The following is a 27,668-nucleotide window of genomic DNA, read 5'->3' on the forward strand; positions in this document are numbered from 1 at the left end:
CAATAATGGCAGGCCCTCCAGGCCTTCCTTTTTAATGGAAGAAGTTCAACATGCACAACACGCAGCCTCTACTTTGAACTGAATAATATGTGGCCCTTTCCACACTGTTGAATAAAATCCCACATTTTCTGCTTTAAGTTAGAATATATATCAGTGTGGACTCAAGGCCCTTCCTCACAACCCTATATCCCAGGATATCAAGGCAGAAAATCTCACATTATCAGAGTATGGACTCAGATAACCCAGTTCAAAGCAGATATTATGGGATTTTCTGCCTTGATGTTTTGGGATATAGGGCTATGTGGAAGGGCCCTCAGACAACCCACTTCAGAGCAGATATTGTGGATTTTCTGCCTTGATATTCTAGGTTATATGATTGTGTGGAAGGGGCCTCAGATCATTCAGTTAAAAGCAGATCTTGTGGGATTTTCTGCCTTGATATTCTGGGATATAGGGCTGTCTGGAAGGGCCCTCAGACAACCCACTTCAGAGCTGATATTGTGGATTTTCTGCCTTGATATTCTAGGATATATGATTGTGTAGAAGGGCCCTCAGATCACCCAGTTCAATGCAGATATTGTGGATTTTCTGCCTTGATATTCTGGGTTATATGGCTGTTGAAGGGCCCTCAGATAACCCAGTTCAAAGCAGATAGTGTGGATTATCTGCCTTAATATTCTGGGTGTGTGGAACGACCCTGAGTCTACCCTGCCATATAATCCAGTTCAAAGCAGAGAATCTGGATTCAAAAAATAGATTATATTGCAGGTGAGATGTGACCATAATCAATAATGAGGAATGCTGGCGACTGTGGTCAGATATCAGGAGGATGACCTGAATCCCACTTTTGCCATCAAGTTCACGAATGATTGAGCAAACCTAAGGCCCCATCTACATTGCCATATAAAATCCAGGTGCTCTGCTTTGAACTGGATTATATGAGAGTGTAGTGGTAGGCCTCTTCTACACTGCCATATAATCCAGATTATCAAAGTAGATAATCCACATTATTGGCCTTGAACTGAATGACCTGAGGATTGTTAGCCGCCTTGAGTCCCCATGGGGTGAAAGTTGGGGTATAAAGTTAATAATTATAATGAGTCCACACTGCCATGTAATCCAGTTCAAATCAGACAATCTGGATTTTATATGGCAGTGCAGAAGAACCTCATGTAATTCAATTCAAAGCAGATAATGTGGATTGTTTGCTTTGATAATTTGGATTATATGGCAGTGTAAAAGTGACCCCAATCTTGTAGTTGTGTTTTTAAAGTGTAAGCCACTTGGGGTCTTGATTCTGAGGGATAAAAAGTGAGGCAAAAATAATTAAATACAAGGGCATCAACACTGATCCACGTTTTGGTTGTAGAATTTTTTTAATCTGTTTTCAGAAAAGGTGAATCCATCCATCAACAAGTGCTCATATTCCCTTATTAAAATAATATGTTGCTAGCCGTGAATGCTCTGCTGTCTTCACCTCATCATCAGACATGGATCTTTGTCTTCATAAGGCTTTTTATTCAGGAGTCCAAACAGGTGAAAGTCCCATGGGATGAGATCAGGACTATAGGAAGGATGTTTGAACATGTCAAAACAATATTTTTGAGTGTCGACAGTATAGGTAGCAGTGTGCAGATATGCATTGTCATGCAACAACACAACAGCATGGGATAGCAGTCCTCTGCATTTTGTTGGAATTTTAGGCTCCAGCGCTTGCGTAAACATCTCACTATAATGAACACTGTCGATTGTTGAATCTTTTCCCTGATGTTGTTCTAATATTGCCCTTCACAAGAAGGACAGCCATTTTTTTCAGTTACAAATAAATTGACAAAACATTTCAAAACTGCACAGCAGTAACCTCATATAGGAAGCGTTGCTAAGACAATACAGCCAACAGAAGTTTTAATACAGGGGTCCTCAAACTACGGCCCAGGGGCCGAATGCGGCCCTCCAAGGTCATTTACCCGGCCCTCGCTCAGGGTCAACCTAAGTCTGAAACAACTTGAAAGCACACAACGACGACGACGACGACGACAACAATCCTATCTCATCAGCCAAAAGCAGGCCCACACTTCCCAATGGAATACTAATAAGTTTATATTTGTTAAAATTGTTTTTCATTTTAATTATTGTATTGTTCTAAAGTGTTTTTGCACTACAAATAAGATACATTCACTGTTCATAGGAATTCATTCATATAATTTTTTTTCAAATTATAATCCGGCCCTCTAACAGTTTGAGGGACTATGACCTGGCCCTCTGTGTAAAACGTTTATGGACCCGTTTTAATATAACCAGAGTGTGGATAATTTTTGACTCACCCTCTAAACAATTTCCCCCACCTTATATTATTATTTTTGTCTGTGGTGGTCCTCTTATTCTTCCCACGTACAGTCTTTTTCATATTTCATATTTGCCCTATTTTTTTTCCTTTATGGCATAAATACACTACTTGTGACTCTCCAGGTATGATTGCATTATTACTCACAGCTTTCCTAACTGTTGGGAGTGCTAGCTAGATCTGATGGAAAGTGCAATCCAAGAACGTTAGTAGGGCACACTTTGTCTGCTTTGTCTTTACGTGATAGTCTTATATGCCATTTGTCATCTTTATGATAGATGCTGTGTTTTCTCTTTTCGAGGAGCTGGTGAAGGTGCAGCTGCCATCCTGTTGCGATATCTTCAGGAGCAAAACCGGCCTCACAGTGCACAGGATGCCTTTGGCAACTTACAGCGAGAACATGGTCTGGGCAAGACGGTGAGAGAAGAGCTTAGAGGTGAAGGAGTGAGGGTGCATCATTCCCCACATTAGTGAAGGACAGAGTAGTTACTGAAGGGTCAAAATGATTTTACATTCCACATTCCAATCATTTTGTATATTCTGCACACCAGGCATTTCAGATTACTTAGAATGTAAATGTTCTCAGTATGACACAACCCTGAAAATGCCTGTGTGATCTTCACAATGGTGGGTGCTTAGTGGTATGAGCCATCCCTAAAGCTACTGCTTGGTTGAGAACTAAACAGCTCTTCCTATCATCACAACTGGCTGCTTCTCTTGGTTAATACTAGAAAATCAAGGTGCATTGTCAAGGGCTATAGTGTGACAGATTTTAGAGTTCACATTAGTATGCGTCTTTTAATGCATAAGCAGCTTGCAGTTCCCAAAGTTTTCTATTCTTGTTAATATATTTAGATGTATGTAAGAATGATGGGTGTATTTTCTTCATTTCACAGATGTCTATTAATTTGTTCCAACATTTTTTTTTCTTTTGAAGGCTGTAGTGAAAGCACTAGAACAGTTGGCTCAGCAAGGGAAGATCAAAGAGAAGGTATATGGAAAGCAAAAAATCTATTTTCCAGATCAGGTGAGAGAGATATCTTTCAATTTTTGTTCAATTCAGCTATTCATTAAATATTTTAGCACAACATATAGCAAACCTAATTTCTTGTATTGAAGTTGTAGATTAAAATGTGCTGCCACATATCTAAAGTTGTGTACCATAATCTGGTACTTCTTCCTGTTATAAATACAAATTCTTTTTGTGTGTTCCACTTTCATCTTGTTTAAAACACCAAAAACAGTCTTGAAATATGTTTTTGCAGCACTTTCATAAGTGAGCAAATTGATTTCTATTAAAGTTGTATTTCTCTGTAAGCATACATCTCTTACTTTGGGAGGGTTGCATGTAATACTGAGAATTTGAAACTGAGGATTAGGAAAGGAAAGTATTTTAATGCTTGAAGAAAAACAACTGAGAAAATTCCAATGTAGAGACTCCATCTCAAGTTCTTTCTTGGTTTCTCCCCCAAATCCTCAGACAGACTTCCCTTCAGGTTGTATGTGGCAAGTGGACAGGAGGGAATATCTCCTGCCTCCAGATCTTTGGTTGCCTTTATTTATTTATTTATTTATTTATTTATTTACGTCGCTTCTGTCCCGCCCATATCAGCCTGAAGGCGACTCAGGGCAGCGTACAAATCGGCAACAATTAGATGCCATATATAAAAATACATCGGTTAAAAGCAAAAAGTCACATCACAATACAGTTAAAAACCATAAAAACCATAAAAATTATAAAAACTATTTCTTGTTCAATTCCTCAACCGTTCCATCGTCTTAGCCATTCCTAGTTCATATTCCAATTTGAGTTTTTCTGGTCATGCTGAAGTTCCAAACGCTTGCTCGAGCCAGGTTTTCACTCTTTTTTGAAAGGTCAGGAGGGAGAGGGCCGATCTAATAACCCTAGGCAGGGAGTTCTGCAGTTGAGGGGCCACCACTGAGAAGGCCCTGTCTCATCCCTGCCACGTGCGCCTGCAAGGAAGGCAGGATTGAGAGCAGGGCCTCCACAGATGATCTTAAATTCCTGGATGGTTTGTAAGGAGAGATACGTTCGGTCAGGTAAGCTGGGCCAGAACCGTTTAGGGCTTTATAGGCTAAAGCCAGCGCTTTGAATTGTGCCTGGTAGCAAACTGGCAGCCAGTGGAGCTGGCTCAGCAGCAAAGTTGTATGCTCCCTGAGCGCAGCTCCCGTTAGTAACCTGGCTGCCACACGCTGGACCATTTGAAGCTTCCGAGCTGGACCATTTGAAGCTTCCTGATGTCCCCTTATTGACACAGGTGAATAGCCAGCCAAGGATCTTGGAAGTCCAAATCCTTGTCTGTCTCCTCCATTTTCAATAGGGTTGGGGAAGGAGATCTTTTGTCTCCCATCTCCCAAAAATTTGTCTCCAATCTCTCCGAAACGGCAACAGGGAGGGGGCCGCTCTGATATCTGTAGGAAAGGTGTTCCACAGCCGAGGGGCCACCACTGAGAAGGCCCTGTCTCTCATCCCCGCCAGGCACGCCTGTGAGACAGGCAGGACTGAGAGCAGGGCCTTCCCAGATGATCTTAATGTCCTAGTTGGTTCATAGGAGGAGATGCGTTCGGAGAGGTAAGTAGATAAATAATCAATCAATCAATCAATAATAATTATATTATATTATATTATATTATATTATATTATTAGCATAGCACAGGAGACAAGATGGAACTGTCCTCCTGGCCCCCTCTCTCTTCACTCTGGCCCAGTTAAATGGGTACTGAGCTGGTATCCAAGCCATCCAAAAGGGAGTGCCAATAGAAAACCAGTTGCTAGTCAGAAGCATAGTTTGTGAAATGGTATCAGTGACATATTTAATTTCACTGTTGGTCTTTTAAATGAATGACTGTCCCTCATGTCTTTGGTCATCCAGGATCGGTTTGGTAATGTGAGTGATTCAGAACTCAAAGGCTTGGACAATGAAATTTCAGAACTGTCCTGCAAAGTGCAGACTCTCCAACAGAACTGCCGTCACATGGAGTCAGGTAGGTTCAGGCAGAAAAAAAGTAAATCTCTCAAGCTAGTGGAATGAAGTCCAGTCCGTGCAAGATTGTACAGTATTGTGGATTGTCAAGACCTTCATCAGGGTTAGGGATGTAGGACCCCCACAAAAATAGAAAAATAATAAATATTGCAAGCCTCCTCCCCTCCCTACCCCACCCCACACAGCGGCAATATGCACCACGAAGATCCTCATTTAACACTAATTCCCCATTTAATTCACCTCCTTGCTTCAACTCCATCTGTTGTCCCTCTGTCTCCTGTTTCAGTCCACAGTGCCAAGCCCACATTCCCTTCCTCACCTTTCAAGTACAAAGTAACTGAAAGTGCAATAAAGTCTGGATGAGGCTCCATGATTGGATGGAAGAAACAAAGGAAGGAGTTTAAAATTTGGATGAGGCACATTGTGGTGGGAAGTTGGAGAGAGAGAGAAAAAAGAGTCTTTGTAAAAGAAAGGAGGAGAGAAAGTGCTGATGCTGTTGGCAAGACAGCAACAGAGGCAGAGGAGCACCAGAAGGAATGCGTGAAGAGGTCCCATTCATTAAGCAGCTGCTACAAAACTCGCAAATAATCAAATCTAGAGAAAGAGAAACCTCTGAATGAGGGTGGCCAACTCTTATCTCATAAACATTTTATCTCATATCAAAGGGAAATTGACTTTTTCCAAAGAAAAAAAAAAGAAAAGAAAACAATTATGGTATTGGGTTGCTATAAGTCTTCTGGGCTGTATGGCCATGTTCCAGAAGCATTCTCTCCTGACGTTTCACCCACATCTATGGCAGGCATCCTCAGAGGTTGTGAGGTCGTTGGAAACTAGGCAAATTAGGTTTATATATCTGTGTGATAAAAACTCCTGTCTGTTTAAGGTAGATGTGAATGTTGCAATTGGCCACCTTGATTAGCATTGAATAGCTTTACAACTTCAAAGCCTGGATGCTTCCTGCCTGGGGGAATCGTTTGTTGGGAGGTGTTAGCTGGCCCTGATTGTTTCTTGTCTGGAATTCCCCAGTTTTCTGAGTGGTGTTCTTTATTTACTGTCCTTATTTTTGATGTTTTTAAATACTGGTAGCCAGATTTTTTCATTTTCATGGTTTGCTCCTTTCTGTTGAAATTATACACATGCTTTTGGCTTTCCAACTACTGCTCTGTCCCCATGGGGCACTACCCTCCCCAGCCCTTAATGAAGGCCTAACTCCATTGTTCCAGTCTTTGTGTGTTCCTCCCTCAGAAACCCATTCTCCCTCAGAAACACATTCTACATATCTCACCCAGGGTTTTTATCAATTTTACTCCTAGTACATTTGTCCCACCCATTGTGTTCTATTTCTCTATCATATTATTTTGAAACTGTTTATTTTATTTTGTTATTTCATGTATTTATTTTGATAGTATTTTTGCTTCTTGTATTTTATGTTGCTGTAACTGTAAATTTTGGGCTTGACCTCATGTTAGCCGCCCCGAGTCCCCTTTGGAGAGATAGTGGTGGGGTATAAATAAAGATTATTATTATTATTATTATTATTATTATTATTATTATTATTATTTCAGTGGCTTCTCTGTGTCATCTGACATGGTAGTTGTTAGAGTGGTCCAGCATTTCTGTGTTCTCAAATAATATGCTGTGTCCAAGTTGGTTCATCAGTTATGGTATTGGCATCCTTTGCATACTGAAAGTCACTTTGATATTTTAAAAACATAATGTAATACAATTATACTGGCTTGTTTGGTATAAATGTATCATGGTTTATAAATGAAAAGTACACCTTATTATTTGTATTATAACTACAAATTTAATTTCTTTTAAAAAATTTAATTAATGTAACTGCAAGGCCCCGAACTGTAACCAGTTTCTTTGGTTTTGCTAGTTTATTAGGAGCAGGCAAAAAACAATAAAAGAACAGAAACCATTTGTAAACCAGAAAAATACTTGTTCCCCTATAGTTTGTTGAAAACTATCAACAGTGTCAGCAGATGTAAAACCTTCATTTCCATCAATGGAAAGAAATAAACCAAAATCAGAAATTGCAATGATCAGCTATTGTACATTATCCTTCAAAAACACCTTCCTTTTCCATAGTTGTTAGCAATAATTTCAGGGAAGTAAATATTTTGTCACTTTTATCTTAATTTTTTTCATTAATCATCCTAAAATTTCCATTTTTTTCATTCTTCCTTCCTTTTTCCAATTTTCCTGTTATTTCCCCCAAATATTTTGAACTGGATTCTTTTTCAATTTTTTTTTCATTTTCTCCCCTGGGCCTTCACATCGCTGAGTGTGCTGAACGCCTGCAGTCTTCCCCACTGACCAGCAGCTGTTGTAACTAGCAATTCCATTCCAGAACTGAAAGAACTGAAGGGCTCTATGACAACCCCAGAGATGGTTAAAGAGATTGAAGACTTAAAAAAAGATTGTGCGAATTACACAGAGAAGCTGGAACGAATAAAATCGGCTGCAAATCATGTGACCCCTGAAGAGAAAGAAAAGGTAACAGAACTGCCAAAGGAAGGTCCTGTGACAAAAACTGGCATGGTCCAGATAGCTATAGAAATATAGGTTGCTTAACTGTAACCATAGTTTCCCGAGTGGTCACCTGTGAATTCGCACATATGGTAGTTTCTCAGGCGCAGAAACTACCATATGTGCGATTCACAGTTGACCACGATGGGAAAGTTTCTTTTCTGTTGTTGCCCTGTACTTTTCTGCAAACTTGAGTCCTCAACAGTTTGACTGTGCCATATGTAACCTCAAACATCAGAGGGGCCGACTTCAGATTTCCCAAAAAGTACACTCATTTAAAAAACATTTTGTGAGATCTAAACAGTCCTATAGCCTGCCTGTACCAGAAATATTCAAAGCCATTATTACTCTGACATGAGTTCGTTTTATCAGCCTTGGGGATAAATGTGTTCTGGGGTTGATGGAAGAACTATTATTCACATAATGAACAGCCTTTTGTATAGGAGCATGGTAGTTTTCCAATTCTAAGGCCCTTGATGACAACTTGTGAACACAAAGTCCATTTACACCATAATCTAACTGAATGACAAGCCATTTTGGTAGCATTTGAGAGTGTATCAATTGTTTGTTTGTACTGTTTACAGGTGTACAATGAGAAGAAACTGTATTGCAAAGAATGGCGTCGCCGGAAGAGAATGGTAAGACAACTTCTGAACTGGATATACAGGAAAGAATAACGCTAATGGTTAAATTTTTGAATTGGAAAAAATCCCAATAACCTAGAGCAGGGGTCCTCAGACTTTTTAAACAGAGGGCCAGGTCATAGTCCCTCAAACTGTTGGAAGGCCGGATTATAATTTGGAAAAAAAAAAAACCACAAATGAGTTCCTATGCACACTGCCCATACCTTATTTGTAATGCTAAACAACATTTAAAACAATCCAATAATTAAAATGAAGAACAGTTTTAACAAACAAAAACATTAGTATTTCAGTGGGAAGTGTGGGTCTGCTTTTGGCTGATGAGATAGGATTGTTGAGTGCTTTCAAGTCATTTCGGACTTAGGTTGACCGTGAGAGAGGGCCGTATCCGGCCCCCGGGCCTTAATTTCAGGACCCCTGACCTAGAGTATGGTCTGCTTTTGCATGGTGTTTGGTTTATTTTTACCACTGAAGTTTGTTACTGTCTCAACAGTCTCTCATTATTTGAACTGAAATATTTGATTGGGGTGCAAATACTCTATATTATTTTTAGGAGTGTGTCTTTCCATCTCTCCAAAAAGTTTGTCATAGTCCCTAAAGTCCTATTTTTGTCCGTCTTAATCAGCAAGAAATGATGAAACCATTAATGAAAACATGACACTAGGATTTCTTTTTGCCCCAGTATGAAACTACTATTTTAATACTTTACAATCCCATCCTTCAATCCAGTGGTTCTCAACCTGTGGGTCCCCAGGTGTTTTGGCCTACAAGTCCCAGAAATCCCAGCCAGTTTACCAGCTGTTAGGATTTCTGGGAGCTGAAGGCCAAAACATCTGTGGACCCACAGGTTGAGAACCACTGCTTTAATCATTAACTTAAATAATGTTGTCTCTTCAGCATATGTGACTGCCCCACTACTCACTCCATTTGCATGTGTAAGCAAGATAAAAAGTACTGCCCCCAGGACAGATCTAGAAGTGAAAATATTATTCACCAGCTCACTGGTTTTGCATGGTTACAGTGGCATTGAAGCAAAACTCATATTTCAAGCTGTCAAATGCTCTCTGAAGCAAGAGCCATTTCTTATTTGCACTTGCCAGAAGTAATGACGTATCTTTCTGTTTTCTTCATTACCCTTTTAGGTGTTTGAATTCAGTATACATTTGGTCTAGCTCAGTGGTTCTCAATCTGTGGGTCCCCAGATGTTTTGGTTTTCAACTCCCAGAAAGCGTAACAGCTGGTAAACTGGCTGGGATTTCTGGGAGTTGTAGGCCAAAACATCTGGGGACCCACAGGTTGAGAACCACTGGTCTAGCTGATCAAATACACTATGTAACAAAATTTGAAAAAAAAAATCTGCCCTGTTTGAAAGTGTTATTTCCTGTCTGTTCAGTACTTACTTTGAAAGTGGTTACACTCCCAAAACTTTATTTTTGTGGCTATCACAAACTTTGTTGAATTCATTGAGACACAATAAGATACACCTTGAAAAACTATAACATAATATGCTGCAGGATGTCCCTCAAAAACAAAGTTTTTGTAGTTTAATAAACTTTTTCCATGTTTTTATTATAGACCCAATTAGGAAATTACATTTATAACCCAGGAACAAAAATCGTGTTACACAGTGTTATATATGGCACTGTATCTTCTATCAAACACTCCTACTTGTATTATGAATTAAACTTGGCTGTGGTCTGTAAGATTTTTCCTCACCATCATATACTTCGGTGTTTATACATGAAAATAGTTATTTAACAAGTCTTGCATGCCTTATTGGTGTGTCCAACTACAAACATGGTGCTTGGTACAGGTGTAGCTCATCCCTTTTCTCTTAGATGTAACTTAAGTGTTGGCTATACTTCTGCTGCACAGAGCAAGATATTTGTTCTTATCAAAAGAGGTAGTATTCTCAGTTCGTCCCGATTCTGTCATTTGTGGGGTTCAGAATGCTCTTTGATTGTAGGTGAACTATGAATTCCAGTGACTACAACTCCCAAATGTCAAGGTCTATTTCCCCCCAAACTCCATCTGTGTTCATATTTGAGCATATCGAGTGCTCGTGCGAAGTTTGGTCCAGATCCATCATTGTTTGAGTCCACAGTGCTCTCTGGATGTAGGTGAACTACAACTCCCAAACTCAAGGTCAATGCCCACCAAACCCTTCCAGTATTTTCTGTTGGTCATGGGAGTTCTGTGTGCCAAGTTTGGTTCAATTTCATCCTTGATGGAGTTCAGAATGCTCTTTGATTGTAGGTGAACTATAAATCCCAGTAACTCCCAAATGACAAAATCATAATTTTTTGAGTGATGGTCACTCCTTGTGTTGTGAGACGTTTTGTTGCCAAATTTGGTGTGATTTCGTTCATTGGTTTTTAAGGTACTCATTATGAACAGCATTTTTAAGGTTTGTTTTTAAGGTACTCATTATGCACAGAGCATTTTTATAAATAGATTTATGCCACTTGGCGTTAGACTGAAGCCAAAGTAGAGCCAAACCTGTTGTATTTATCATTGTATTCTGTGTTACTATTTATTCTTTAAATAGGCAACAGAACTACTTGATGCAATCCTTGAAGGCTATCCTAAAAGCAAGAAACAGTTCTTTGTGAGTATTATAAACACACTCTATTTGGTGTTGGATGACATAACTACATTGGGTAGTTGAACAAGTTATTTTGCTGCAGTTCAACAGCTCATCTGCTGCAGAGATATCAGGTATAGGATGTTCCGATTGTCCCATCTTTCCTAATAAGTGGCATCTTTTGTCTTTTATGCAGGAGGAGGTTGGCATTGAGACAGACGAGGATTTCAATGTCACTTTACCTACAATCTGAACCAGGAGCTCAACTGTTTTATGAGATTATTGTCTACATAGCACTCCAGTTTCAGTCCTCCATATTCTACATTGCTGTATATTTTTGAAAGAATATTGCATTCAGTGAAAATCAGCAGAACCTGCCTACTGCACTATTATTTCTCTCTTCCAACATCTTTCCTCAGGCCTGTTAGGCTGATTACTGTTTTGTTTGGAAAGCTTGTAGCTTCATTACACAGGGTTACCAAGAAGCGCTTGAGAAAATTGTTCACAGAGGAAAAACAATAAATAAATACTTGAAATAATCTGATGACGTTATCGTTTCTTCTTCTTATAATGTATGGAATATATTGTGCCCATTATATTAATGCTGATTCTGAGTCTTGATTTAATTGCCTTTTCTGGATATCCAGACCAGGGGTACACAAGGTACAACAGTGGTTTTGGGACTAGAATCTGGATGAAAAGATAGCAAGGACAGATCAAATAAAGATGGCTGACAGATTCTACCCAATATTGGGAAAGTGTAATGCAAGCAGTTCCTCTGCTATTTGGATTCATTTGCCCCTTTGATTGCCCCCCCCCAAAAACCCACATATGTAATGGAAGGAGGAAAGAAAGGGGAGCAGAAGACATTTCCATCTTGTCTTCTGCCTACATCATCCGTTGGGAGGCCCCTCCCCCCTTGCACCAACTGCTACTCTGGCCAGAGTGAAGACAGGGGAGCAGAAGACATTTCCATCTTGTCTTCTGCGTATATCATCAGTTGGGGTACCCCTCCTCCCCGGCACCAACTGCTACTCTGGCTAGAGTGAAGACAGAGGAGAGCAGAAGACAGTTCCATCTTGTCTTTACTAATAATATAATATAGTATATTGTATATACATATAATATTATAATGTAATACAATATAATACTAGTAATAATAATACAATATATAATTATAATTATATATTTACATTACATGTAATATTACTAATAATATTACAATATAATGGTTTAGTGCAATATAGTAATATATAATACTGATATTGTACTATGCTAATAATATAATATATTGTATGAAATTATATCTTGTAAGCCGCTCTGAGTCCCCTTCGGGGTGAGAAGGGCGGCATATAAATGCCATAAATAAATAAAGATAATTTTGTCAGCTAATGAGATAACACAAATAGGTCACTTTCAGACTTAACTTCTAGAAGGAGTTTCTTTTGAAGTTTTGTTATGGAGTTACAGCTGTGTTATTTTTATGCTAATTTGACACTCTAGCACAGGGGTCCTCAAACTAAGGCCCGGGGGCCAGATAAGGCCCTCCAAAGTCATTTGCCCGGCCCTCGCTCAGGGTCAACCTAAGTCTGAAATGATTTCAACATACACAACAACAACAATAACAATCCTATCTCTTCAACCAAAAGCAGGCTCACACTTCCCATTGAAATACTAATAAGTTTATATTTGTTAAAATTGTTCTTCATTTTAATTATTGTAGTTTTTAAGTGGGTTTTTTTTGCACTACAAATAAAATATGTGCAGTGTGCATAGGAATTCATTCATAGGTTTGTTTGTTTTTTTCAAATTATAATCTGGCCCTCCAACAGTTTGAGGGGCTGTGACCTGGCCCTCTGCTTAAAAAGTTTGAGGAGCCTTGTTCTAGCCGATAGTTATTGGATTACTACATTTAAAGAGGGGGAAGTGCTCCTATGTTAAGCTTTCAGATGCATTAAGTACCAGAGATTTTCTACTACTGTATATACTTGAGTATAAGCCTAGTTTTTCAGCCCCTTTTTTAGGCTGAAAAAGATCCCCTCGGCTTATACTTGAGCCAAGGTTATTTATTATTTTACTCTGTTATTAGTATTATTTTTATTATATTTAGGTTATTACTCTATTATTATTTTTATTACATGTATTATTTTACTCTATTATTGATATTATTACATTTATTATTTTACTCTATTTATTATTGTTATTAAATTTATTATTTTGCTCCCTTTATTATTATTGGAAGGATACATAAGCATATTTACATTGAAGGAGGCTAGAATAGTGGTTTCATCAGAGCTGGATAGTTTTATGTAAATATTCAAAAATATTTAACCTGCTGGTACCTCATTTAATGTAATTTTATTGGTATCTAGTTTTATTTTGAAATTGACCAGTAGCTGCTGCATTTCCCACCCTCGGCTTATATTCAAGTCAATACTTTTTCCCAATTTTTGTGGTAAAATTAGGTGCCTTGGCTTATATTCGGGTCGGCTTATACTCGAGTATATACGGTATTTTAAAAACAAATTAAGCAAGAACACCAACATAACTGAAACACTTAGCAAAATTTATTAGAATTGCTTGTTGCTTGTTATGATAAAAAAATAGTTTAATTTTCATGAGTGAGGTCTGTCTAAACCAGAGTCCTTCTCCACCAACCAGCAGCAGAGCCAGAAAGCAGTGTGTGTTTTAAAAATGACATACTTTTTAGTTAATAAACAGAAAGCAGAAGTTGCAGAGGTGGATTAGCTTAGGCTCATTTTACTGCATTACTAGGTATGCAAGTCTGTATCCTGTGCTAACAAAATCTGTGGATTTATTTGTACACTGAAGGCAAACTGTGCCTGTGAGTAGATCCAGCAATTCAATAAGGACACTAAGAAATTGGACTGTAGGTTACATAGGACTTTGAGGTAATGGCTTCTGAAGTACCACGGATTATTGCTCCTCTGCAGGACTAACAAAAGGCAGTATGCAAAATACAACAGTTTGTTGCATAAATCAGCCCTTAACTCAAAGCAAATGCTATGCAAGCTCATTGTGTGTCTACTAAGTCTATGTACATGAACAGCCCTACTTTCAACTTCCCAACCTAGCTAATGCCAGTTAAACCAAGTTCAACATTTTAGTGCCACGAATGTAAAAAGCTCAGCTGCTGCTCTAAGAAAAAGGGAAGTCTAAAAACAGCTAAGCTCCTAGTATTTCACTGTCCTTATAAAAGGAGCTAAGATCATTTTAAACAACATGGCTGCTTTGCTACAGATTCCTATCAGGACAAGCTGGATCAAACTGCTGAACAGGGCCAAGACCTGAAATTGAGTACAGCAGCAGTTAATTTTCACCAATAGACAGTGAATTTCTTGCTCACTTGAGGAGTTCAGGCTGAAAGGAGGGCTAATCACAACCAGTAGTCCCATAAAAGGCTTGAAGAGGAATTAATGGCAAAATCCAAGCCTGACCACATAGTTCCAAGATGCAATGTCCTAAACTGTCTTCATGGGGTCAGTAGAGCTGGCTCTTCAATTGTTGCAAGACACCAATGACAATGTCTCGTAAGGTCTGTGGAAAAAGAAACCAAATAAGCTGACAGCACACTGGATCAGGTTAAACAACTTTTGGAGAATCTCTTTTTACATTTGTGCCCAGATCAGATGGGAAGGAGGCCATCATCTGTATAATTACCAAACAGTGTATCTGGCACAAGAGCTCACACAGAATAAGGACTATGAAAAAAACATCAGTAAGTGAGCTGGCTTCCTCCTTAGAAGGGAATGGGGACAAATTTGGAAAAAAACGTCTAAATTATACATATAATAATAATAATAATAATAATAATCCTTTATTTGTACCCCGCTACCATCTCCCGAAGGACTCGGTGCGACTTACAAGAGGCCGAGCCCAAATACAATAGTAAAAACAACAACAAAATAACTCAAAAAACAAAGCAATAACATTAATAACACACAATGACGCAATTAAAATCAATGGTAGGGCCAAATGTAATAATTAAAATTAAAAAGTGCTGGGCGTGACCATGGGCATGCAGATATCCTGGATCTCTGATAAAGTGCGTTGGGACATAATGCTAGGAGTATCCTTATTCTGGGAAGGCACACTGGAACAACCACATTTTCAAGCTCCTCCTAAAGTCTGCTAGCGACGGGGCCTGCCTGATGTCCTTAGGGAGAGAGTTCCAGTCGAGGGGCCACCACCGAGAAAGCCCTATCCCTCGTTCGCACCAATCGTGCTTGCGATGCAGGTGGGATCGTGAGCAGGACCTCTCCAGATGAGCGAAGAGATCGTGTGGGTTCGTACACAGAGATGCCACCGATCTGAAGGAAAATTGGTTAAAAATGCTACATAGATGGTATATGACACCTAAAAGATTAGGGATGATGTATAAAAATATGGACAATAAGTGTTGGAAATGTAAAGTTCATGAAGGCTTATATAACCATAAGTGGTGGACCTGTGAGAGAACAAAAGAATACTGGAAAATGGTACATATAGAGTGTAAACAAATTTAATAATTGACTTTTCAGTGAAACCTGAGCTTTATCTTTTAGGAATGTTTGAAAGGGAGACCTTTAAAGACACTAATTTGGATAAACTTTTCACTTTTTTCGTTATGGCGGCGAGAATAGTTTTTGCAAAATCATGGAAACCGGATTCAACTCCCTCCAAATCACAATGGGTAGACAAAGTAATGGAAATAAAGGACATGGATGAACTGACATTTTTATTAAGACAAAATAATGGTCAAGGTGTAAAAAGGACGGATTGGACAACCTTCGATGAATATATAAAAAATGAGGTCAACAATTAAGTTTGTAACTCTTTATTTGAGGGGAAAAAACTTATTCTAGGAATGATCTAAAGACAACTTTTTTTTTGAGGTTGATAGTGAGAAGAATGGAAGTCAATACAATTAATTTTTTTCTTTTTTAGGTCCTTTTAGGATCATTTTTAAATAGGGTTTTCTTTTCTTTTCTCTCTCCTTATTTCCAACTTTTCTAATAATAAAATTGTTCCCACTCTTTTGATGTATTCTATAATTTTCCTTTTTTTATTTCAAATTTTGGGGTTTTATTAGGTGGTGTGTTTTTTTTTGTTTGGTTGGTTGGTTTTTATTTTGTTCAGTAATTCTCGTTCCCTCATTCTACTCTGCTCTTATTTTTTGGAACATTTTTTCTTAATAAAATTATTTTTTTTAAAAAAAACAAAGGAAAAGGAGAAGTCAACTATCATACCAAATAAGGGATTCTAGGACAACCTGAAATCTTGTAGCACAGGATGTAGTATAGTTAACTTGTCCTTTCTAAATCTGCTGTAGCCCACAGAGGACCATGTTGAGATATCTGTTTGCAGCACCATGCATCTTTAAATACAGAGTTCTAACTTCTCTAGCTAGGATTTTCAGGGACAGAAGGAGAAGCAATAGCACTTTTTAAGATTAAAAAAAATACATCAAAATTATTCCCCTGGAGGAGAGTAGGAGCAGCGGAGCCACCTTGCTTTCAAACAGAGCCAATATGACTTGGCCACGGTGGTCCACGCTCTGGTTACATCCCGTATAGATTACTGCATATACTACCGTATAGATTAACGCTCTCTACGTGGGGTTGCCTCTGAAGACTGCCCAGAAGCTGTAATTAGTCCAGCACTCTGCAGCCAGGCTACTGACGGGAGCTGGGTACAGGGAGCGCACAACTCCCTTGCTGCACCAGCTCCACTAGCTTCTGAGCACAATTCAAAGTGCTGGTTTTAACCTATAAATCCCTATACGGTTCCGGCCCAGTTTACCTGTCCGAACGTATTCTCCCCTATGAACCATCAAGGACATTAAGATCTTCCGGAGAGGCCCTGCTCTCGGTCCCACCACAAAAGGGAACAAGAGACAGGGCCTTCCCTGTGGTGGCCCCTTGGCTATGGAACTCTCTCCCGAGCAAGATTAGATCTGCCCCCTCCCTCTTGTCCTTCAGGAGGCTGGTGAAATCCTGGTTATTGAATGAAGCATTCCCAGAATAATGGCCAAGATGATTACAGACCAAAGTGAGTGACCACATATGCAGACTGAGTTGAACATTATTTTACTGTGGCCATTTGGTATATATGTATTTTATCTCTATATATTTTAATCTTGTATTGTTGTATGATGTTTTAACTTGTATTAGTAGCATTGAATGCTTGCTGTAAGCCAGTCTGAGTCCCTCTACGGAGGTGAGAAGATCAGGATATAAAAGTTTTAAATAAATAAATAAGTATTTGACAGTCTCATCCTCCCCCAGAAGCTGAGCCCTTTACCCTGATTTTAACCTTGCCTTCTACTGTAGAATTAACCATTTTCAGTATACAGTGCTGTGACAATGAAGAGGAAGAAATTTTAAAGGATTATATTGTATTGTGAAGCATAAGAGAGTTCCTCATCAGGGAGGGAGAAACATAATAGGTGATTGTTTGATGCAGGCCAATGGTAGAAAAAGAAAGGAAGCCACTTCAAAGGGCCTTGCTTTACAAAGTCACAATCTGTTTGCAAGGGAATGAAGCACTGGGTCCAGGAAGACTGGCATGATCAAATTAAGTGATAAAATGAAGTGAATCTTGGTTATATGTCACTACTAACCCCATCTCTAGTTACCTGTGGCTTGCAGTGCTCTTCTATCCAGCTGAAGACACATGCGGAGAGCTCCTGAAAACTTGTCACGGAGATGGAGGCATTGAAGGACTGGAACAAGGAGTCCATGATTCCTTGGAACACGTTAAACTTCACCTGATCAGAGACCTGGTTCTTGCCTTCATTTGGATTGTCCTGGTGAGCTTTCACAATCTGCTCATAGTTTCTAAAAGGCAGAAATGTGGTCGGTGGAATTAAGAGAAACAACACAGAAAATGCAGATTGGGAAAGTTTATTCTAACTTGGAATGTTTCATATACCAAATCATCACATTACAGAGGAAAAACATAAGCTCCTTAAAGATAGGATGCATTTGCTGCTCCATAAAGATAAACAAGGAACCTAAATACTCTAAATCAGGGGTCCTCAAACTTTTTAAACAGAGGGCCAAGTCACTGTCCCTCAAACTGTTGGAGGGCCGGATTATAATTTGAAAAAGAGAAACATGAAGGAATTCCTATGCACACTGCATATATCTAATTTGTATTGCAAAAAAAACCAAACTTAAAAACAATACAATAATTAAAATGAAGAAAAATTTTAACAAATATTTGTAGTGCAAGAAACCATTTAAAAACAATACAATAATTAAACCGAAGAACATTTTTAACAAATATAAACTTATTATATTAACTAGCTATCCACTGCCCCGCAATGCTGTGGCCTAGTCTGTGTATATGTGTTTTGTGTGGGTATATATTTGTGTATATGTATGTATGTATATATGTGTGTTTGCATTTACATATATAAATATGTGTGTGTGGTTTTGTGCACGCGTTGTAATTTTTTTTTACTTTTTAAGTCTCTTCTAGTATGTTTTTCAATGTTTTCATGAGTGATAGTCACTTGTTGGCTTGATAGGTGTATTGTGTCCAAATTTGGTGTCAATTCGCAAAGTAGTTTTTGAGTTATGTTAATCCCACAAACGAACATTATATTTTTATTTAAATAGATAAATATAAACTTATTAGTATTTCAATGGGAAGTGTGGGCCTGCTTTTGGCTAATGAGATAGGATTGTTGTTGTTGTGTGCTTTCAGGTAGTTTCAGACTTTCCGGTAGTTTCAGTTGAACCTGCGCGAGGGCCAGGTAAATAAACATGGAGGATCGTACCCAGCTCCTGGGCCTTTGTTTGAGGACCCTACTCTAAATGCACCAAATCCTGTCTGATCTTGGAAGCCAAACAGAGTTAGTACTTGGATAGAAGACTACCAATGAATACAGGGTGTAGTCTGTATTTCAGAGGAAGGAACTGACAAAATCACCTCTGCGTATTCCTTGCCTAAATTGACAATAAATTTGGAGAATATGGATACTCTGAGGTCAGTGGCTATTGAAGAATTGCGTCCCTATGTCTGCATCTTACATTTTCATGATTTTCAACGCCATCACATCTTTCCGGAGCGTAGTGACTTCTTCCTCCTGCTTCTTCTTTTCCTTGTGCAAGAACTGAATATAATCAATAGCTGTGGATCAAACAAAAGAAATGGTTCAGCAACCACAGGGAGTCTTACCAAGATGGGATGTAAAAGCAATTTCTCCCTGTCTGGTTCAACTCACTTTTTTGCAGCACAATTGCCTTGCTCAGCTTCTGAGAACCTAGTGAGAAATCCTGATGCTGGCATGTTGGTACAATCGATTGCAAATCATCATAGCCTTTCTGTGGGAGAGACAGAGCAACAATAACGCAAAACAAGACAGTTCCTCTTGACAAAAAGATTGACTATAACCAGTCCCCTTTCCCCTCTGACTGGCACAACCTGGGGATCACAACCAGACACAGTGAAGACATCTGCCCTTGCGCTATGCTACTCTGCTGCTGAGTACGCATGCCCAGTGTGGAACACATCTCACCACACTAAAACAGTAGATGTGGCTCTTAATGAGACATGCCGCATTATCACAGGGTGTCTGCGCCCTACACCACAGGAGAAATTACACTGTTTAGCCGGCATTGCCCCACCTGACATCCGCCAGGAAGTAGCAGCCAATAGTGAAAGGACCAAGGCAGTGACATCTCCAGCTCATCCCCTTTTTGGGTATCAGCCAGCACGTCAACGACTTAAATCAAGAAATAGTTTTCTAAGATCTACAGAGACACTCGCTGGAACACCCCAGCAAGCGAGAGTCCAAAAGTGGCAGGCTCAAACCCAGAACCTCAACCAATGGCTGATACCAAATGGGAGACTCCCCCTGGGCACACAGAAGACTGGAGGGCACTGAACAGACTGAGCTCTGGCACCACGAGATGCAGAGCCAACCTTAAGAAATGGGGCTACAAAGTGGAATCCACAACATGTGAGTGTGGAGAAGAGCAAACTACAGACCACCTGCTGCAATGCAACCTGAGCCCTGCTACATGCACAATGGAGGACCTTCTTGCGGCAACACCAGAGGCACTCCAAGTGGCCAGCTACAGGTCAAAGGACATTTAATCAACTACCAAGCTTGCAAACTTTGTGTTTTGTTTGTTTGTTAAAAAATGCAATACAACTGTTTGGTTTGTCCTGACACAATAAACAAATTTCCCCTTTGATATGGGATCAACACAAACATGTTGCAGAAAGAATGAAGGAAAAGAGTACTCAAGCATAGCTAGCAGCTCATCTCAAGTTCTCACTTTGATGGCATCCCTTCGCTTCTGCTCAGCCTGTGTGTGTGCACGTCGACGACGGTCCTTATACGTTTCTTTGTAGGTTTCTTGGTAATCTGAGTCCTCATCATCTGTAGAAGGAGAACAATTTTTCTTGTCTGAGCAGCCCAAGGAAATACTTGTTGAGGCCTCTCAACAACTACAATATTTCACAAGACTCAAATTACTAAGAGATGAGAGCCTGGTAAGAACTAGCATTTGAATAAGAACAGCCCTAGTCAGTCTCAGATTTCTTCTTTATGGACCATTCTTTATATATTGCCATTGTCGTACTTTCATGAGTGCCATGGAAGGAAGGGTAGGAGGTCAACCAAGTTCAGTCCCAGAATATAAGGAGCACATCTTCTAAATGTCACATATAAACAACTACAGGCCTGCTGATTCTGATTTCTAAGGTTACCTCTCTTCTTTCTAGCCCCACAGTCAGCCATATATAATGCAAGAGTTCACTGAACAATTGGGAGAAAACTGATACTTTCACTTGAAAGGGGAGCCAGTGGGCCATACCTGTATTTGGTACTGAAGAGGCACTGGTTGAGCCAATGCTGTTAGCTCTTGATACAATACTCCCTTTTCTCCTGCTTTCAACGAAGAGTGCTGGAGGATAAACACCAAAGTATATGAGGGTGCATATTCAAAATAATCCAGTATGCCCCTTAATTTCAGCCACCTTTCTGTGCTTGCAGTTAAACCGACTGAAGGAGAAAAATATATTTCCCTGCACTTTCACAGCATGTTTATAAACTATTCATGGATTCTAACTGGGATAACTGATGTCAATTATGCAACCAGGAGCTAGTCTATATTTATTGGTACACAACAGTGTTGCATATTATATAAATTGTAAGTGTTCTATGCACAACAGTAAATGACAAAAAGGGCCCACAATTTGGTCACAATGAACTGCCTCCCCCCTCTCCCCCCACACACAATGGCCTTTTCTATTAAATGACTTCATATTGACAGGTTACAGATAAAAATAAAGCAAGGAAAAGACGTCATGCTGACTGACACTGCTTCAGATTCTGAAGTACAATACGAGGTTAAATAAGGCCATGTATTCCCTGAACTAAGAAGACTCAAGGGGTTAAAGAGTTGGTAACAACCACAAATTATGGCTAGACATTTATACCAACTGAAAATTTATATAATGGGTTGTTATAGGTTTTTTCAGGCTATATGGCCATGTTCTAGAGGCATTTTCTCCTGACGTTTCGCCTGCATCTATGGCAAGCATCCTCAGAAGTTGTGACCTCACAACCTCTGAGGATGCTTGCCATAGATGCAGGTGAAACATCAGGAGAAAATGCCTCTAGAACATGGCCATATAGCCTGAAAAAACCTACAACAACCCAGTGATTCCGGCCATGAATCCGACAATAAATTTATATAATGTCACCATGCTAGAAACAGTTCACACTAAAAACCAGGGTCAAATAGAGGAAAAAAGAAACAACAAATAATATTTTATGAGAAGGCCACCAGACACTTACCGGGATCTAGCCCGTTGTCACTAAAAGAAGACTCGACCTGGTTTAAGTCACAAAAGGAGAGAGAAAATTAGCACCCAACTTTTATTTGAGATATATAATGACTCATTAAACTGAGTCTAGTTATGAATAGGCTTCTCCAAAGTTTTCTAAAACTGAACTGTATGCTTCCATGGAGAAAATAATCAATCAGCGTGTTCAACAAATAAATAAGAGCAACCAATTGATAATTAATAAATTAAAGTAGCCTTGCTTTGTCATAGGCGAAAGTGAGTATTACTTCTAGCTATATAATTTATTTCTGGTATTTATATCCTGTCTCTTCTCTACCCCAAAAGGGGAACTCAGGACGGCTTACATAGGCAGCAATTCGATGCCGTCACATGAACAATTAATACAATAACTATTAAACAAACCATCAAACCATTAAAATACATAAACCATTAATTAAACAGTATAAAAAACATTTGTTACCAAACAGAATCGTATCCTCATGTAAATCGTCTTTCCAATCCATTTCCACTAAAGTGCTAATTTATATCTGCTGACCGAAAGCCTGGTCCCATAGCCACGATTTTACTTTCTTCCTAAAAGCCAGGAGTGATGGGATAGATTGTATCTCACTCGGCAGCGCGTTCCACAAGCAGGGGGCTACCACCGAGAAGGCCCTGTCTCTCGTCCCCATCAGCCGCATTTGTGATGTTGGTGGGAGCGAGAGCAGGGCCTCCCCAGATGATCTTAAGTTAAGAGGTGGGACGTAGAGGTAGATGTATTTGGACAAGTAAGCTGGGCCAGAACCATATAGAGCAGGGGTCCTCAAACTAAAGCCCGGGGGCCAGATGTGGCCCTCCGAGGTCATTTACCCGGCCCTCGCTCAGGGTCAACCTAACTCTGAAACGACTTGAAAGCACACAACAACAATTCTATCTCATCAGCCAAAAGCAGGCCTACACTTCCCATTGGAATACAAATAAGTTTGTATTTGTTAACATTGTTCCTCATTTTTATTATTGTATTGTTTTTATGTGTTTTTACACTACAAATAAGATATGCACAGAATGCATCTTCATTCATGTTTGTTTTTTTAAATTATAACCCGGCCCTCCAACAGTTTGAGGAACTGTGACCTGGCCCTCTGTTTAAAAAGTTTGTAGATCCCTGGTATAGAGCTTTATAGGTCCAAACCAGCACTTTGAATTTTGCTCGGAAGTGGACAGGCAGCCAGTGGAGCTGACGTAGCAGGGGGGTGGTATGCTCCCTGTATGTAGCTCGTGTTAGTAATCTAGCTGCCGCCCATTGGACTAACTGCAGTTCCTGAAACGTCTTCAAAGGCAGCCCCACGTAGAGTGCATTGCAGTAATCTATTTGGGATGTGACCAGAGCGTGGACCACCGTAGCCAGATCAGACTTTCCAAGGTACGGGTGCAGCTGGTGCACAAGCTTTAACTGTCAAAAGTAATTTGAAGAGTACTGAAGAAGCCACAGTCCTTTTCTCTTAGGCCCCTTCTACACAGCTGTATAAAATCCACATTATCTGCTTTGAACTATGGCAGTGTGGAATCAGATAATGTGGATTTTCTGCTTTGATAACCTGAATTATCTGGCAGTATAGAAGGGGCCTTGTACTTCTCTCTGAAAAATTCTTACACCATTCAGAAAACAAAGGTTTAGAATTAACACCACGTACAAACTCACAATTTTAAATCTGTTCCCTAGAAAATGTATTTGTTAGTAGATGCTAAAGCAGCCTATTTACCTTTCTCACCTCCCTGCAAGTTTCCAATCTCCTCACTTTCCCCCTTTTAACTGACACTTCTGCATTCTGAAAGTCACTTTGCATTCTATTGTGGGATTTGTTTATTTTTCTTTGAAATATGTGTCTACTGGGGCTGCCTACAAGGGTACAGAAACTACTATCCTGGTTTTGACTATTTCACTTCTAGACTCTGCTACTCAAAGATGGAAAAAAGGGAACTACAGTAGAGTCTCGCTTATCCAACCTTCGCTCATCCAGCATTTTGTACTATCCAATTCAGTCTGCCTCTTGCCCAGATCCACAACTGTTTCAATACATTGCAATGTTTTGGTGCTAAATTAATAAATACAGTAATTGCTGCATAATGTTACCATGTGTTGAACTGCTTTTTCTGTCGATTTGTTGTAAAACATAATGTTTTGTTGCTTAATTTGTAAAATCATAACATAATTTGAGGTTTTAATAGGCTTTTCCTTAATCCCTACTTATTGTCCAACATTTTCGCTTATCCAATGTTCTGCCGGCCTGGTTATGTTGGATAAGTGAGACTCTACTGTACAAAGAAATGTTGCAGTATATCCTTCCTAAAACAAATGCTTGTGTTAAGTTCTGGTATTTCTGCATTAGAAGACTGCTGTTCAGGGGGACCACACCCAGCCTTCCTGTTATGATATATATAAGTAGAAAACTAACCTCAACCCTTGTAAAAGATAACAACACAATGGAAAAGTGTGAGCCAAAATATCAATTTTCTTCTTCTTCAAATATCCCTATGTGGTCCAAATTGGGGTTTAACCTCAGAGCCCCCATTCATAGAATCTTTATTCATTTCTTCCAGGGTGAGGCAGCATAACTTCCTTTTTTAAAATGCGCGCCATTCAGTCGGTTGAAGACGTAGAGGAGTGCTAGTGGTCTCGTTTGAGAGGCGGGAGTATAAAGTTTTGTCCTGACACAGTTCAGTCGCACATCATGCGTTGGAACAGTGAGGAGCGTGCTTTTGCCATTGAGGCCTACTTTTCGAGCGGATTTGGAGTTGTCAGCCCGCTCTCCAGATTTGGCCCCTTGTGATTTTTTTCCTTGGGGAGTTTTTGAAATCCGGTGTTTATGTGAACCGTCCAAGGACCCTACAAGATTTGAAGACCAACATCCAGGAAGAAATTGCCAACATAACAACTGCTATAGGTGGTACTTAACCCCTTACAAAATGTCAAAATGTTATAAAAACACTTCAGACAAATGTTGGAAATGTGGGCAACAAACTGGAACATTTTTCCACATTTGGTGGACCTCTTCAAAAGCAAAAAAGTTTAGGACAGAGATCCATATGGAAATACAAAAAATACTAAATATATAAAAATAGAAAAAGAACCGGTCCCCCCCCCCCCCCCCCCCCGGAATTCCCTGCCTAGGGAAATCAGACAGGCTCCTACTTTGTCCTCTTTCTGGTGTCAACTAAAAAACTTGATATTCCGGTAAGCTTTCAATTAAACAGTCAACCTGTAACTTTTTCCTGCACTTTATGTTTGGCCCTCTTATCATCCACCTCAACACTTTGATGACACTATTCCTAGTCCTATCTACTTGATTGTTGCACTTTCCTTGCGCTCCTCTTCAGGATGTATTGCATGCAAGGCACCTAAACCTCAGCTATATTTTTTCTCAGCCATATTGTTTGATATTGCTTACAATTGTGTTTGTTTTTATATTTTACCTGATGTTTTTAAATGTGTGTTTTATTTGTAATTTTGGGGCTTGTCCTTTGTAAGCCGCCCCGAGTCTCCCTGGGGAGATGGTTGGCGGGGTATAAAAATAAAGTTATTATTATCTATATAAATAAAAATGTAATGTTCGTTTGTGGGATTAACAGAATTCAAAAACTACTGGATGAATTAACATGAAATTTAGACACTATACCCCTAACAGACCAACAAGTGATCACTCATAAATCACCATGCCCCCCCCCCAAAAAAACTGGAAAGGACTTAAAAAAAAACCCAAAAGCTAAATGACAATACAGAAAAAAGGAAGAGGGGGGGAAGGAAGGGGAGAAAGAAGGAAGGAAGGATAGAAAGAAAGAGGGAGGAAAAGAAATCTGGAGGGGGGAAGGAAAGAAAGAGGTAGAGAAGGAAGAAGGAGAGAAGAAAAAAAGGAAAAGGGAAGAGGGAATGAAGGAAGGAGGGAAAAAGGAGAGAAAGAGGTGGGAAGGAAAGAAAGAGGTAGAGAAGGAAGGATGGAAGCAAAAAGTGAAGGAAGGAAAGAGGTAGAGAAGGAAGAAAGGAGAGAAAGGAGAAGGAAAAGAACGGGGGGGTGAGGAAGGAAAGAGGGAGCGAAGGAAAGAAGGAAAGATGGAAGCAAAGAGTGAAGGAAGGAAAGAAAGAGGTAGAGAAGGAAGAAAGGAGAGAAGGAAAGAGGGAGTGAAGGAAGTAGAGAAAGAGAGAGGGAAAGAAAGAATGAAAGAGAGAAGGAAGCATGGAAGCAAAGAGCGAAAGAAGGAAGAAAAGAGGTAGAGAAGGAAGGAAGGAGAGAAAGAGGGAGGGAAAGAAAACGGGAGGGGGAAAGGAAAGAAAGAGGTAGGGAAGGAGAGAGGGAAAGGAAAAGAAGGAAAGAGGGAGGGGAGGAAAGACAGAAGGAAGAATGGAAGCAAAAAAACAAAAGAAGGAAAGAGGTAGAGAAGGAAGGAAGGAGAGAAAGAGAGAGGAAAAGAAAACGGGAGGGGGAAAGGAAAGAAAGAGGTAGGGAAGGAGAGAGGGAAAGGAAAAGGAGGAAAGGAAGGAAAGAGGGAGGGAAGGAAAGACAGAAGGAAGAATGGAAGCAAAAAAACAAAGGAAGGAAAGAGGTAGAGAAGAAAGGAGAGGAAGAGGGGGGGAGAAAAAGGGAGGAAGGAAAGAGGGAGCAAAGGAAGGAGGGAAAGGAGAGAAAGAGGGAGGGAAGGTTGGCCACAGCAATGCGTGGCGGGTACAGCTAGTTATTATTATTATTATTATTAAAAATGGCAACACAAATGGCTGCCAGCCAAATGTAGGCGCAGCAGCTGCTGCTTAAACATCTCCTCAAAACAGGTGAATTGTTTATACTTAAGATTTAATTAAACCCTTTGTAAATCTAAACATAACACAAAGAGGAAGCCCCTCTCTCACGCACTGGCCTAAGGTTAGTTTAGCAGACGGAATGGTGCCAAAGCTGAGGTTTGAAGAGACATTCTTCGTATGCTCAGAGGCTACTTTACATTTCTTCGCCCGAAAGGACAAGGAAGTCCCTGACCTCCACAGGCCTGCGATGCACTTCGAGACCCAGGCCCAGCCCCTCCCAGCTCCACTCACTTTTCCTACCCAAGCATTTTCCGAAGAGACGCTGGACGGTTCCGCCATCTTCCCACAGCTAGGCCACAATGTCACGTGTCCTCCTGGCACTGGCCAATCAGGGCTGGGGGGAGGGTCCTCCCGGAAGAGTCGCGTCGAACTGCAGAGGTTTTTGGGAAAGGTAGTTTTTCCTCTTCTGCCGGACAAATCCTGCAGCCACCTGCTTGTCTTCAACGTCATTTCCTGTTTACTATTGCAATACACCATCCCCAGACCGGAAGTGAGAGTTATCCTGAAAAATTAATGGAGAGGGACAGAAATTGCAGTCACTACGGCTGAATCTAAGCTGCCCTGTAATCCATCTTCAGAATGTGGATAAACTGCATTGATCTGGATTGTAGGCCAGTATAGATTACTATAATCCGATTCAATTTAGTTAATCCACATTCTGAATCTGGATTATAGGCCAGTGAAGATCCAGCCTTTGTCCCCTTTACTACAAGATCCCTCAGCATTTGTTTAATAATATCTTTAGTAAACCACCAATTTTATTTATTAGGAAACCACACAAAGAGTAAGCACAAAATTCATTTCATATTATTATTTATTTATTTATTTATTTACCTTACTTATATACCGCTGTTCTCAGCCCGAAGGCGACTCACAGCAGTTCACAACAAATATGAAC

The 27,668-nt window shown here is 39.8% G+C and overlaps 2 protein-coding genes across 6 annotated transcripts in view; one reads left to right on the forward strand and one right to left on the reverse strand.

The window, feature by feature from the left end:
- Positions 1 to 11,648, forward strand: part of PSMC3IP (PSMC3 interacting protein) — a 13,455-nt gene extending 1,807 nt beyond the window's left edge. The window contains exons 2-8 of one of the 2 annotated variants that reach the window (XM_060781300.2): positions 2,646 to 2,761; positions 3,282 to 3,371; positions 5,239 to 5,350; positions 7,706 to 7,851; positions 8,469 to 8,522; positions 11,074 to 11,133; positions 11,306 to 11,648. In XM_060781300.2, coding sequence (XP_060637283.1) covers positions 2,646 to 2,761; positions 3,282 to 3,371; positions 5,239 to 5,350; positions 7,706 to 7,851; positions 8,469 to 8,522; positions 11,074 to 11,133; positions 11,306 to 11,362 — 635 coding nt within the window. In that variant the 3' untranslated portion in view covers positions 11,363 to 11,648. The remainder of the gene's footprint in view (positions 1 to 2,645; positions 2,762 to 3,281; positions 3,372 to 5,238; positions 5,351 to 7,705; positions 7,852 to 8,468; positions 8,523 to 11,073; positions 11,134 to 11,305) is intronic. The other variant, XM_060781301.2, reaches the window with a different exon arrangement.
- Positions 11,649 to 13,654: 2,006 nt separating this feature from the next.
- Positions 13,655 to 27,114, reverse strand: MLX (MAX dimerization protein MLX). Of its 4 annotated transcripts, none has more exons than XM_060781290.2 (8): positions 27,011 to 27,114; positions 21,929 to 21,965; positions 20,943 to 21,032; positions 20,403 to 20,506; positions 19,343 to 19,442; positions 19,149 to 19,248; positions 17,747 to 17,948; positions 13,655 to 14,667 (listed from the first exon to the last, which is right to left on the reverse strand). In XM_060781290.2, the coding sequence occupies exons 1-8, from the start codon at positions 27,047 to 27,049 to the stop codon at positions 14,611 to 14,613; spliced, it is 729 nt and encodes a 242-aa protein (XP_060637273.2). In that variant the 5' UTR covers positions 27,050 to 27,114; the 3' UTR covers positions 13,655 to 14,610. The 4 variants fall into 4 exon arrangements, with proteins under 4 accessions (XP_060637273.2, XP_067326213.1, XP_060637275.2 ...); XM_067470112.1 differs by having other exon boundaries at positions 27,002 to 27,094; XM_060781292.2 differs by lacking the exon at positions 20,943 to 21,032.
- Positions 27,115 to 27,668: the final 554 nt, after the last annotated feature.

The sequence above is a fragment of the Anolis sagrei genome, chromosome 6 (assembly GCF_037176765.1).
Source record: "Anolis sagrei isolate rAnoSag1 chromosome 6, rAnoSag1.mat, whole genome shotgun sequence".
Taxonomy (NCBI): Eukaryota; Metazoa; Chordata; class Lepidosauria; order Squamata; family Dactyloidae; genus Anolis; species Anolis sagrei.